This window comes from Centroberyx gerrardi, chromosome 14 (genome assembly GCF_048128805.1).
Source record: "Centroberyx gerrardi isolate f3 chromosome 14, fCenGer3.hap1.cur.20231027, whole genome shotgun sequence".
NCBI lineage: Eukaryota > Metazoa > Chordata > Actinopteri > Beryciformes > Berycidae > Centroberyx > Centroberyx gerrardi.
Window position 1 is genome coordinate 18,137,584 of NC_136010.1, and position 14,179 is coordinate 18,151,762.

General features: G+C 39.6%; 1 protein-coding gene across 2 annotated transcripts in view; it reads left to right on the forward strand.

Moving 5' to 3' along the window:
- LOC139907983 (metabotropic glutamate receptor 4-like) overlaps positions 1 to 14,179 on the forward strand; it is a 135,016-nt gene that overhangs the window by 68,318 nt on the left and 52,519 nt on the right. For both annotated transcript variants that reach the window (XM_071894526.2, XM_071894527.2), the window contains exon 2: positions 3,503 to 3,719. In XM_071894526.2, the coding sequence (XP_071750627.1) occupies positions 3,503 to 3,719 (217 nt within the window). The remainder of the gene's footprint in view (positions 1 to 3,502; positions 3,720 to 14,179) is intronic.

Consider the following 14,179-nt stretch of genomic DNA (forward strand, 5'->3'; position numbering starts at 1 on the left):
GTACAGTCAGGCTTTTTTTTTTTTTTAGTGTTGGAGAGCTACAATATTATAGTACACAGTGATAATGGAAGCAGACCTAGCAGGTACAGTCATGCATGATGTCAGCAGGGATCCTCTATGATATTTTATCTGTGTTTAGACAAGCCCCCCTGGGAGGAGAGCTTGAATAATCCGGTGGGTGGCACAGGGGAGAGATAGGGTGTGACGGCGCAGACCAGTGCCATTTTGATACTTCTCATTTATCTTGTATTCCAAGAAACATATGAACACGGCACAGTTTAAAAAAAAAATCATTCATGTCATTATTACTGTCATCATCCTTGTCACGGGGTTTTTGTAAAATTAACAAATACGACATATCCACCACTCTTTGATATACTGTAAGTACAAATGGCTAAATGGCTAATTTTCACTGTGCAAATGAATAAAAATAGAATCTAAAAAGAGACATCATTAACACCTTCCAAACACCTTTGAGCAACACTTAAATTACATTCAGATCCCGCCTCATGACGTCAAGGCAGTGTGAGAGGGAAAATAAGTCAAGTTCACAGTTCCTTCCAACAGTGTGAGAGAGAGAGATGGAGACAGAGAGAGAGACAGTTCTGCCTACCATCAAAGTAGACAAAAGTGGAGCAAAGTTTAGGGGTCAGGTGTACCTTGGCCTGCTGTTACAGCCAGATGTTAAATCGACAAGCCCGCTGACTGCTGCCAGTCCCCGGGGTGCAGACTGGACATGTGCCACAGACACTGTCAAGGTCCGTGTCTCCGTGAGCATCTCAGTGGAACATGCATAAAGCATGTCAGCCTCCAAGATTGATATCATTCAGTCCTCCTGGCCAATGAGGCAGTGCAATTTTCACATGCTATTCCAGTTCAGAACAACACCGCTGAATCAGAAATGCTGGGCGGACACTGCACAGTGTAATGGCATGGGAGAGCTGAAAATCATCCGTCCAGGAGGCTGACATGCTCCATGCACATGGTCCATTACCACACACACAGATTTGCCTTTGCTATGCTCTTCTTTCAAAGGGAATTGAGTTAACAAGGCTACTTCTGACTGACATGTTTGCCGCATCAACAGCCACAGTGAAGCACAGTTGATCCAGAAACAACAAGAGTAAATTGGTATTTTGATCTCAGAAAGCAGTATGTTATTTGTAAACAGCCAGATTGGTACAACTCAAACATATGCAAGCATAATGCAAATGAATTGACACACATGGACAGTGCTTTACATTCATTCATTACAAGCTCTGCACTTGCTGCCTGGAATGAGTAGCACCCGTTTTGTGCCTGATTTACCCAGTGTGTCCTTGTGGCAGAAGGAAAGTTGGCGAGAGACTGCATGAGGCCAGTGCGAGGAGCTGTAGGTAGCGGGTACAGCTTGTCTGTGCTCCAACGCTGGCTACAGGGACAAGCAGTGAGCACAGTAGTGGCAGGATCAATGCTGTGCTGCAGCTGACCACATCAAAGGCAGCCGCTGTGTGAGGCAAGGGAGAGAGGAGGGGAGGATGTCACTTCCACAGCAGTCTCTCTGCAGTGAGTGTTTGCAGCTACAGCAGCACTCTTGGCAGGTGAACTGTACTCCAGTGTAGCATAGATAGATAGATTTTTTAATTTTAGATTTACAATGAATAGATTAAGAAAGTCACATTTGCCTTCTGGGCTGTGATCCATTAACGTTGTTTTAACATTGGTTACCGGTTTAAAAGCGGGTTCCAGCACCCTATTCAACATGCCTCCACACATCCCTCCATCTCAATAGGGATGCTCAAGGGTGACAGCATTTGTCAAAATCCCAACACACTGAGGCGCAATGACAGACAGCACTTGGAAAGAGATGAGGAGAATTTCACTGACTTGTCAATCACCAGTTGAAAAGGCCTAGTCAAAGGCAACTATTTTCACCCCCTCATTTTTAACAAGAGATGATTGTTGCACTGCCACATAAAACAAAAAATCCATTTGCATAGTCCACATAACACCTTTAAGCATAGGAGGGTGTTGGCTATGACAAATATGTGAAGATTTTAGTGACGTATGGAAATCATCTTGTACACATGTTGATAAAAAGGAAGCAACATAATATATTGTTGCTATGTGAATATAACCAAAAACCAAAATTTAGATGGTTAAATAAATTATTGTGTCTGTTATGTTCGTTTCTTTATTGTTTTTTTTGTTTTGCATCATACCATAAAAAAATATATATGATTGTTTATAATAGTCCTTATTAACTTGCCTCAAGACCTATTTAAAAGGCGAGAGTGGCCTAAGGCAGTCTACTGTAGTTAGTCTACTGGTTGCTTCATGCACATTAGAGGGAGATGTTCACCCACTGACCCAAGTGCAGCCAAACGGCATTCTGCTTTAAAGCAATTGCGGCTCTGCCCTCTACATCTACTGCATGAATTTATCAACCCTGGGGAATTGGGACCGAAAAATTGCATCAGCATAAAAAAGTGCCTCCACATTTGAAGTTATACCATGAAACACATTATTGAATGTCATAAAATCTGGTCTGTTAACTTCCAAACTGTGCAGCACAGAAGCCATAGAAAGATCACAGAGACTACTGACAGCCATAAATCTAAAATAACTTGAGCAAGCAATAGTTGAGATTACTTATCAAGTCAGAGTTGCCTGCTGGTGGCAGCCGCAAAAAGACTTGTGTACTGAAACTAAGCGCAGAGGAAGTTAAACCTATTATAACAGTGGCATGTGAAGACAAACAGAAATGTCTGGGAATTGTACTCACCATTGGCAGGAGCTTTTACATCTGTGATGCTTACGTTTTTGTTCAGATTTTTTCAAAAGAATATTTCACTTCCCAAATACTTCAGATTTTTAGAATATCATTAGAATGTAAGAATTGATGGTTATTACTAGTTGTACAATTATTTCCTTTATTCCATTTTGTTTTTTGGCAGTTTCCATCAGTTCCTTTTGCAGAACAATATATTTGAATAGATTATCTTGCATCGTTTTGGTTGCCCTTCAAGATTTTACTGGTTAAAACGTTTTCTTAAACTATTCTTAATGACACAATGAGATTATATTAGATTTATAAAGAGTTTTCTACCTTCTCTCCCAGTACGCGATAATGGCTTCGTGAATTGTGACAGGAACACAGGGTGTTTGTTAGAAGATGTGTTATTGCAGATCTCAAGGCAAATTATCATGTCTTTTACTTTTGAACCCAAAATAAAACAACTTTTTGTCAGAGACGAGTGTGAATTCACCAACAGAACCTGTGTGTCTTGACTGGTTGCGAGGCAATATTTATCAGAACCGGACTATTTAAAGCAGCTCTGTAGAGGAAGACAGTAGAGCAGTTGAGAGATTTCAGCAGGCGAAAGGTGTCTTACTACAGTCCTGCGTTTCTCAATGAAACACCATAATCTGATTCATACAAAGCCTTCTTGCAGCAGTATGTATAATTCATCTACACAATGTATATAATTTATCTCCACTTCTCTCCCTCTCTCTCTCATAGATCCCTCAGGTGAGCTACGCCTCCACAGCCCCGGAGCTGAGTGATAACACCCGCTACGACTTCTTCTCCCGGGTGGTGCCCCCGGACACCTACCAGGCCCAGGCCATGGTGGACATTGTCAAAGCCATGCGCTGGAACTACGTCTCCACTGTCGCTTCGGAGGGAAACTACGGAGAGAGCGGCGTCGACGCTTTCATCCAGAAGTCCCGAGAGGACGGTGAGTCTGGAAACATTTCCACAAGCATCCTGGAGTGTATTTAGACTAATGGGAAAATGGTTCTTATTGTCTGAATTTCATATGAAAATCCTGCAGCATTTGTCCAATATGTATTTATTAAAAACATCCAATATGCAGCCTTATTATGTAAACATAGACAAAGCGCATTTGCAAAACCAATTTTTCAAGATCCAATGATTCCATTCATTATGCTTAGTGTTGCATTTCATTTGCCTTGAGAGACGTTTCATAGAAAGCGTCATGGATGCAAACCTTGACATAGCAGATTGAATGGCACTTGACACATTATGTGTATATGAACAGGAAGAAGCAGCTTTTCAATGGTTTGTTTAATGAGCTTCGCGAGTAAAGCTGGAACACTCTTTGGAAACTAGCCAGTAGCCATTGAGAGCTATCGTTGCTGTATTAGTTGACACAGTGACCAGCATCTGCTCATCTGTTGCTCAAGTATGGAATTATTCCACTGATATAGAGGCAACACTACAGGTTAAGAGGTGTTTCCACCACTTGAAGCCTTAAGTGTTGAAATGAACTAAATCCTTTAATGTGTTCAATGGTATACTCACCATTCTATTTTAACTGACCTCTTGGTCTTATGGCTGATGCTTGTGTTGGTACAATGCAGACTTTACGTTTATCTCAGCTGGTTCCATATTATTACAACTATTCTGTATGTATAATAAGGGCTGAAATAATTTCCTGCTAATTTCCTGCTACACCAAACACTTGGAAATGAATAGGGATTCTCTTTCATCTCTCTGAAACTATGGTTAGATTGTTCTTCCATTGCTCTATGCCTTTGGGATAGAGAACAAGTGAGAAATGATTAATTCTACTTATTTTTGCTTGTTGGCAAAGAGTTAAGGCTATTTATCTCTGCCTTCCCAAGTTTAACCTGCCTTTGATTGATGTGTTGTTGGCAGCTTAATCTTGAACTAAGTAGATACTGATTTGTATCGTAAGGCAAATGAATAATGAAAATATTGGGAAGTTAAGCAGGTCACTACAGAATGAATGTTCAATGTGGATGAATTAATGACTAAATGGAAAATAGGAATTCCACTCCACTCAGTCATACTCCATATTTGAAATTGCTTGTTTACTTCACTCTTGTGCACAAATTACTACATGTCCACATGCACACACATGCGTGTTTACAAGTGTGTGTGTGTGTGTGTGTGTGTGTGTGTGTGTTCTTGGGGGGTGGGGGTGCAAGCTACTAATGCTGGAGAGTGTTTCCATCTTCCCTTGAAAATAATGTCATGAAACTGTGAAATTATTATAACAAATTGTGCAGAGCAAGATCATCCACTTTGCCTCATAACTGACAGTGTCGCTTAGAGATGGAAATATTTACTGTAATTTCAGTTTTTTAAAACATGGAGGCTGCCGGGTATGATTAGTGCTGAAATCTGCATTCTTCCCCTGAAATCTGAGTTTGCACTAAGCTCTTAACCCCTATCTCCAGGGAATACTTTCAGCTGCTACACAAGTACATAGGCGAGGAGATGAGGGAATTGAATTTGGGTTTCAAAGATTGAGAGGGAGACAGTGTGAATGAGAGGCAGAAGAGCAAGCCTGGAGCAACAGAGGGGGTTGGCGTTGTACAGTGTTGGGAATACAGTCAGCTCGGCGCAGAGAGCTGCCCGCACACGCTCAGTCTGACCCCTGACCCCTCCTGAAGCAGAACGTAATCACTACCGACATGTCCAGTGCTTTCTGTGCCACTACGTCCCTCTTTTTCCTGCCAGCTCTAAGCTGCTGCCCATCATCAGTCGTCCTGGAGAGACACCAGCGGCAGATTACTCCCACAGAGCCCCCTAGTCTCTCCAGCTGAGCTGGAGAACACTCCATTTGAAGGGAACTCAACACACAATAATTTAAAGGGGTGGGTGGTTTGCAGGTTACATGTGGAGGAATTTCAAATGGATCCCTGATGAATTGAGATGGAACTCATTCCAAGTGTTGAAATCAGTTTAAATTGTAAATTCAATCCTCACTGTGTTTGTTGGAAGAAAATGAAAATGAAGGTATATAGAGGTATAATTGTGTCAGAGGTGGAAATACACCGAATATTCTATTCTTTCCAACTCTTCACATCTCCTCTTGACAACTCATTAGCATGACCAGGAGAGAATAGTCTTGTGCAGCCACACCTCTGGTTCACGCTATGCAGCTATGTGCGATTAAAGGAGAGAATAACACAATGGCTTGGTAGCATATCTTCCATCCATGTAGTTTTGCATGAACGACATGAAATTTGAGTTTGGCATCTTCTTTTACCAAAGTTTAGATGTTGAGTAACATAAAAACAGTGGTTCATGAATAGTAATACTGATACTAACTAACTGTTGTGATAGCAGTAGCTTCCTCATTTTTCCAATTCAGAGATTTATCTCTAAAATCAAAAGTCCTTCTCGCTTTCGTAAGAGCTCATTTTCGATATGAAGTCTCAAATGATTAGAAATATACTGCATGCTATACTAGTTGGTAATAATTGTATTATTCTCTAATGAAGTGTGGTTGTGTTTACCTACCTCTTATTCATTATTCATCATATGCGCAAATTGCTGAAGAACACAGAAGCATCACTTCATGAGACAGAGCTACAATCTTTAGTATTGCTTTGACTAAAATGTAGCAACAAGAACAACTCTAAGATTATTTTTTAGTAGTAGTGGTGGTAGTTGTAGTAGTTATAGTAGCAGTAGTAGTAGGGTAGTATTACAGTACAAGGCAGAAGACTGAATACAATACAAAAAATGGGGACCAGAAATGTAGCTATTATAAAGAGATAATCCAAATAACTATTGATTTGCTTTCATTACGTCATGATTTAGAGCTGGAGTTGATGTGTGTTATGGAGTGCAATATTGTAACTACATGTCTGAACTGTATGTTCTGAACATGGCTGGGGTTATAGGTTCATCAATTCTAAAGCACTGTGACCGAGAAGAGATGAACAACTTCAGGGCCACTGGTCTAACATCAGTGTGTAGAAGGTTGTCAGCAAACAGCTCACAGCTATGTTTAGACTTCCTGCATTTTGGACTGAAAGCCGGCAGTGGGGTATAAAGGACACAAGCCTGACATTCCTGCACACACACAGTCTTTCAACACCTCAACATCACAGCGTCCTGGCTGTGTGATCCACACGGACATCTGCCTTTAATGCTGTGCGACACCAACTGATAAAATGTGTCTGTGAACTGCAGCTGCACCCAACATTTACCTCTTGGATTAAGGAATTTCTCAGTGATTGAACACAATTTCTTAGTCATTGGGTCAACATTAAATTATTATATTTTTTACAGATACACTAGGTGTGCCCCGAGACTATACTATCTTTCCTGTTCTCTCCTGTTCTTCCCTGCTCTTAAACTAATGAAGTCATATATCATACCATAATTTTGGTCAAATATGGAGATGATATGGCTCTAGGGCAAGTTTTTATGTGAATTATATGAATACCATCCCTGCCTGTCTTGATGGAAATTTTCTGAAGCCGAATGTCACAAAGACTAAAGAGATGTCCTTGGGAAGCAAACAAGACAAAGATACACTTCATCCACAGTGTACACAAGAAGTACACTGGAGCAGGCTTGAAGTTTCAAGTGTCTCGGCACAACATCTGTCTTTTTGACGATATTTGGACTTTTGTTTTTCAAAAGTTAAAGCGATGTATCATGCTGCATTTGTTGAGGAAACTCAGGAGCTATAAGATAAAAGAAAGAACTACCAGCTCTGACCAGAAATTGTTTATTGAGAGCTTTCTCAGATTTCACACTGTCACTTGATTTAACCACCTGACAGTAAAAGACAGCTTGTCTGGCAAGAACTGTCAACCACACAAGCAAAATCACCGGTTAGAGACAGACATTGCACTTTATTCACATCCTTACAACAGTAAACAAGAATTTAGATGAAATCACTGTCGAGTAAAGTCATCCCCTCTGCAGCTCTTTTGAAACTAGAGACTGCAGTCCACTTGCCAAGGAAACTTGCTGCAAAAAAATTAAACATTCCTAGGTGCTGTAACAATATTTAATACCTCGATTACTTGCTTAATATCGTATATAGACACATATTGACTGGCACTGTCACTGGAATGATCTATTTACCATATGCTTGCCGTAAGTATTGTTTGATTCCAGTGTTCTTTTCTCCCATTCAGTCTCTGATTGACTGTGCAAGAGAGCTACAACAGACTCGCTGGCATTTCTGTCAAAATCAAAGCCACAGGTATTTGGCTGCTAACTGGTTTCTGCAGCCGTCTGCTCACATAATAAAGCAGCCAGGTCAGAACTGGCCAAATGTTCTATCTCATTAACCAGCCAGAGGCCACATAGTGTAGTGAGCCTCACTCTTACCTACCTAATGTCTCACTGGCCCTGTTTTCACTGTGCTGTTCTACCTGACCAGAAACTGATTTTGCGGTTATACTGAAGAAAAACTTTCACATCCCGAGTTACGTTCAATAGTTCTAGCATGTTTGGTTAGTTCAAAATACCACTTTTGATGTTAAAGTAGGTTGAAAATACTTTTTTTTTATCCCCCACACCTGTTGTAGTAGAGTGGATTAAATTAAAACACTGAAATGTATTTTTAATTAATCTAGGATTGGCTTTATTGAGCAAAAGTACACAAGTTTGTACATATTTTGTGCTCCAGTGCCGCTGTTTGTGCAAAAATCAGTTATAATATTAGCAAATTTATTGCAACGACCACGATCCACAGCTTGGAAATGATAGCTGCTCTATTCAAGAAATGTAATCATTCATCTGTATTAATTGAAGTCCCTTCTTTTGTTTACTACATTCAAACAAGGGATGCTTTCACTCATAATATCTGGGGGCATTCAGAAGGTCTGGTAGCAATCAGTGGACTGTTGGTGTGTAATTCATTTGTAGACAAAGCTCATGATGGTTTGAAGCCTCATTCGGCTATCTTTTAGATGAGAGTTTTATTTGTCCTCAAGGAGGACATTCATTTCCACAGCCAGCCAGGCACAGATACATCCATACAAGAGCATTTTGGCTAGCATAAGGCTAATGCTAGCATTAAGGATAAGCAGATTGCTGTGTTGACCCTCCATATGCTTCTGAGCTGCAAACTTCAACACACTGCAGCTGGGGAGATTCGGTGGTGAGATTCAGTTATATTTCCGCCCTTCAGTCACTTAGATTGCAGGGCTAGTTTCAAGCTCATAAAGGAATATTATGATATTTTTTTAATTTTGGTGTTACTTTTCCTCACTGGGCATGAGGAAATGAAATGTTTCTGCATTTACTTTTTTTGGGGGGGTTTTGGGGGGGTTTTAGGGTAGCTGTAGGCCAAATGTAAAATTTTCTCCCATAATGTGACAAAAAAAAGAAAAAAAATCAAAATGTCAATGTTCTGTACCCATTTAAATAGCCATTTAGCTCTACTCTATGTCCATTTCCGCCCCAGCAAAAGGGAATAAAACGAATTATATATATATTATGTCTGGCATTCAGCAGACTGTGGACTCCTCCTAGAACTTACTTCTATAGTAATTGCTGTCATGATTTTTGTTTTTGTGTGCGTGTCTGTGTGTGTCTGTGTATGTGTGTGTATCTCTGTGTGTGAGATGTGAGATTACGCAAGATCCTGCTGGCAAGAGAATCTGATATCATTTGATCCTAGCTCACTGGCCTTTCAAGTGGAAACAGGAGTAAACTGAACGCTCACTCAGTATTTGGTCAGACCGGCTAGACTTGAACAGCCTATATCAGTACTGTGGAGCGGAAACAGTCTGACACCGCGGCCGTCAAAGTCTCAGAGGAGGCTGCAAATAACCTTTTGCGTCTGTGTGAGAGCAAGAGTGAACTCTGGGCTGAAAAGAATAAGAACAACATTTCAGACAACAGAGGGGAGGACCGGTGTGCCTCTGCTTTGATGACTGCTTTGTCTCTCATACAGACCCTAAAAATACAGTTGAGAACAATATTATACCCTTGTCATTATGTTATACAGTTCTGAAGAATGCAATTGATGAGAGCATTGCCATACCCATCAAGTTAAATCTTTCTATCTCACTTCCTCATAATTATGCACCTAATTTTACTAATCATGACTCAAACTACATGCTGAATTGCTATGAAAAGCCAAGAGCGATAGAATCATACGGTTGACATCTTATAATGAATACGATGTGTTTCCTCCCATTAGTGCTGATTATCCAGATGGCGTTTCCGATGAGGACGTCAGAGGTGTTCATGTTAGAAGTTACCTGCACGTTCAGTCACGGCCCACTGTGTAGAGGAATCCTTCGTGCCACGTTGTTGAATCGCTCTGTCTCAGTTGTTCAGTCTTTCCACACCCATCCGCAGCATGGTTTCCTGAACTGCGTGGTAGGTTTGTATTCTTGAATTCGATTGTTACAGCCTATTTACAAAGCTGTCCCTCTGCAGTGACAAATAAGAGGATAATGGCGCTGTTATCTAAGTTTTTCAGCTTCAACATAAATAAGATTAGATGATTTTCAAGTTAAATCTACATAATCTTCAGATAAACCTTTTCACTGGATTCCTCTTTGAATGTTGTCTTATACTTTCTTGGTGCCATTAAAACAACACTCCAGTTTGTCTTGGAGGAGAAATGATTTTATTTTCTGTGAAAACAAAGCATAACTCTTTTGTAGGTGTCTGGTTTGCAGGAAGTGTGTTGAAATTCACATATTCTCCATTTTTAGCGTATGTGCTAGATGTGCAGTCTGCTAATCAAAGAGGAAATGATTACTGAATTATTGCTGTGCGTGTTGCCGTGTTTAATTCTGACTCCAGCTAAAGACGAGACCCTGACTTCTGTTACACATTGTCCTTTTCTCTAGATTCACAGAAAAGCTTGTGAAAGTCTTTGAAGATACTTTTAGTAGTTTTCAGTGGTCTTGCCACCTTACTTGTTGCTGATGAGGCGGATCAATATAAAGGTGGCTGCATGTTTGGAGTATTGGCGACCATCAGCTGACTTCCAACTTCTGTATGATATGGAGCGCTTTCAGTCACAGGTGAACTCACCCATGAAGTGATAAATTATACAATAAATTATGTGTCTGCTTTTTATTTGTTGGCAAGGAGTGGATTAATTTACTGTAGACAGCTTTAGCTATAGCCAACACTTCCCTAACCCTGCATTCATACTGTGGCATAAAAAAAAACAAAACCTGTTGGCATCAACCACAAACTGCAAACGGCCTTCTTGTTGCCATGGTGATTTCGATAAACAAGAGGTTCGACCATTAATATAATAACAATACATCAATTTAAAAAGCACCGTGTGACTTAATTTTTCATATGTAATTTCATTTCAAAATGGTTATATTTTGCACAAATTTAAATATGATTCCCACTGTAAATGGATAGGAAGCCAAGCAGGGAATTGGAATAGCCCAGTCAAACCAAAAACTGGCATTGCATCTTTTTCTCCCAAACTCCAAATTGGATTGTCAGAAGGAGAAAGCTCTTGCTTATTCACTATTTTATCTTCACTGGAACAGGAGATAAGAGGAGCAGGTGGACAAAAGGATGTTTGTGAATCCGTTTTGCTAGACTTTTCAACAGTCAGTTTGTTTTCACTGACACAGTAGGAGGCAGAAGTTGGGAAAATTCTACTTTTGTTGCCATGTTCAGGTGCAGTTGTTGCTGTTTGTCTGAAGGATAGAAGGATGATACACTGCTCAAATTTATGAATACAGCATTTCAGTTCTATTTTAAGTGTTAGTCTGCAGCTGTCCTCTTGCACAGATTGTGTCACACACAGCGAATGTTTTCTTCAAAGCATTACGATGGCATTTCTAATGAGCATGTGCAGTGTATGTGTCATTCCACATCTGAAAAGGTTAAGTATGGACTTCCTGGACCTTTAGATTTCATTGCATTCTACACTCCACTGAACAGTGTGTGGCCTTCCATATGGGCTTTCCCCATTGTTCACTGCATGAGTCCAGCCAAAAGTCCCTGATGGATAAAGACCTGAGGCCAATTATACAGCGTGATCATGAGGAAGGAGGAGTAAGATGTTTTTTTCATTATGAAGCCTTGCTTTTCTGACCCTTGAAATGCAAGGCTGTCCTTGATGCACTTGTATTTGCTCCCTCGGTAGTGGAATTACTTTTTTTCTTTTTTCTCTCTGAGAATCTGAAAAGCTGCCCTGTTCTCTAGTGTCCTTATTAAAGGCTGCCTGGTTCTCTGTAGCAACAGAAGCTGAGACTCTGGGCCATTTTATTTTCTTCTTGTGAAAAGAACCATGTGATTTTTTTTGCCATCAATGGACATTGAACACCTTTCTGTTGCCTTATGTAATCGAATGAAGTGGATTTTAAAGAGTTAGTGGGTTACAAGCTTTCACAAGGAAATGTTAGAAAACTGATTTTCCACATAGGCCTTCATTTCATATCAAATATAAGATAAAATAGCAAATATAATATCTCTAAGGCAAATATAATATCTGTAATGCAATCTTGTTTAATTTTGTTTTGTTTTTGTTTTTTGTTGTGTTTTGCTTTTCAAAAGTAAGTACATTGACTTCCAATATTGCCATCTAGGATTAGTGGAATGGATCATTTCAAATCGTAGTTAATCAGAATTTTTTTCTTTTTCGGATGGCAGTTGAAGCAGAGAGGAGGGCAAGGATAGCAGACAGCAGCACAGGGATGACAGGGAGATTATGCAAATGTTAGCAATGAGGGATCCTTGCTGTACCTTTTGTCATGAGAGAAATGTCAAGAAGAGGAAAGATTTAAATACCTATTAACCACTAAAATGCTTGGCAAAGAAGAATTCTGTCAAGTTTTTTGTTTTTTTAACTGTTTTGTATAGACAATACAAAAACAAAACAATACATCACTCATTATGTACATGCACATTATAAGTCATTGTAGTCTGCATGATCATTTGACTTCCTGTTCAAAACCTTAATCTGCCATGATAAAAAGTAATTACCAAAGAGTAGACCAGTAATTCAACAAATCTGGTATTGGCATTATGAAAATCAGTAATTTGAATTGCATTGTCTGTGCAATGTAGACAAGCTGCCAAGCTCATTTTTGCTCTTCTCTTATTGTAATTACACTTTGAGGAAGAAAGAAAGAAAGACAGAAAGACAGAAAGAAAGAAAGAAAGAAAGAAAGAAAGAAAGAAAGAAAGAAAGAAAGAAAGAAAGAAAGAAAGAAAGAAAGAAAGAAAGAGAGCTAATAAAATCCACTAAGTCAGTGAGTGCATCTCCCCTTGGCTCAAAATCTCAAACATAGGAAATCCCTCTCAGGACGCTGACAGTTGCTCCTTCAGCTAGGCCTCATTGAGCACTGATGATGGCTGTGCAGGGCTTCTGAGGGTTAAAGGAGACATTAGCCGAATTTACTTTGACAGTGCATCCACCTATATCCTTGGTATTTTCCCTTTTTCCCCAGCACTGAGCACCTGCCTGCATTATTCATACTATGGCCATCCAGCGGCACAAGGCTGCAGGTAGAGCATAAATTGCTCATTTATATACCCTAAGTGCATGAGCCGCTCAAGGATATAGACTAATTTCTACAAAGTCTGAGATGTACATTTCCATTTTATTCATGTTACTTACGTATTTGACAGCTAGATATTCATTAGCAAAAAAAGCAGGTTGGAAAAGTGATTATGTACGAAGTGGGACAACACGCTTAACTCACAAACAAGAACCTTTTTTACTTGACTTGGACTTTGGACCTTTTTACTTTTACTTGGAACATTTAAAGAGTGGAAGTTCATCATTTATCATTGCCTTTTTTCCAGACATTAACACACATTGCACATTAAAATAAGAAAGCTTTCAGGATGGCTTTGAGTCTTTTACAAACTCTAGCCCATCCACATAACAAACATACACTAGGAGAAGTGTTTTACAAAAGACTACCACTGTGTATTTGCTTAAATGTTTTTTTCTTCAATCTCTTAAATAAATTAGATTCATGTTCTTTTTATGACTTTATTGACTTCACTTGCATCGTAAACGCTGCTCAATCTGCCCATCTAGCACTTTTTATTTTCCACTGTTCATTACCTTGTTTGATTAGCAGTTTGCAGCATTTTGCAAATGGTTTCATGTCTTTAAACCTGTCAAATCTACACTTCCAAGTGTTGCTTTATTTCACTTTCAACCACCTGGAACCTGGTTCTTCAGACAGTTTGAAAACCAATGAAGGGTTTTAGCTGCAGGTGTGCAGAGAGAACGACTGTCAAGACTCAAGACTGTGCCACAGAACTTCTATTTGCATAATGTGCTTTATCTTTATTATGTCAGAGAGAATTGCCAACACTCCATGAAAGAATATCCCAAACTTTCTTCTCAGAGTATAAGAAACAAATCATTTTTTCTGCATTTAATAAAATATTGGATTGAAGTTTTCACCTCAGATCATTAGATAGCCTGCAAAATGTGCAAAA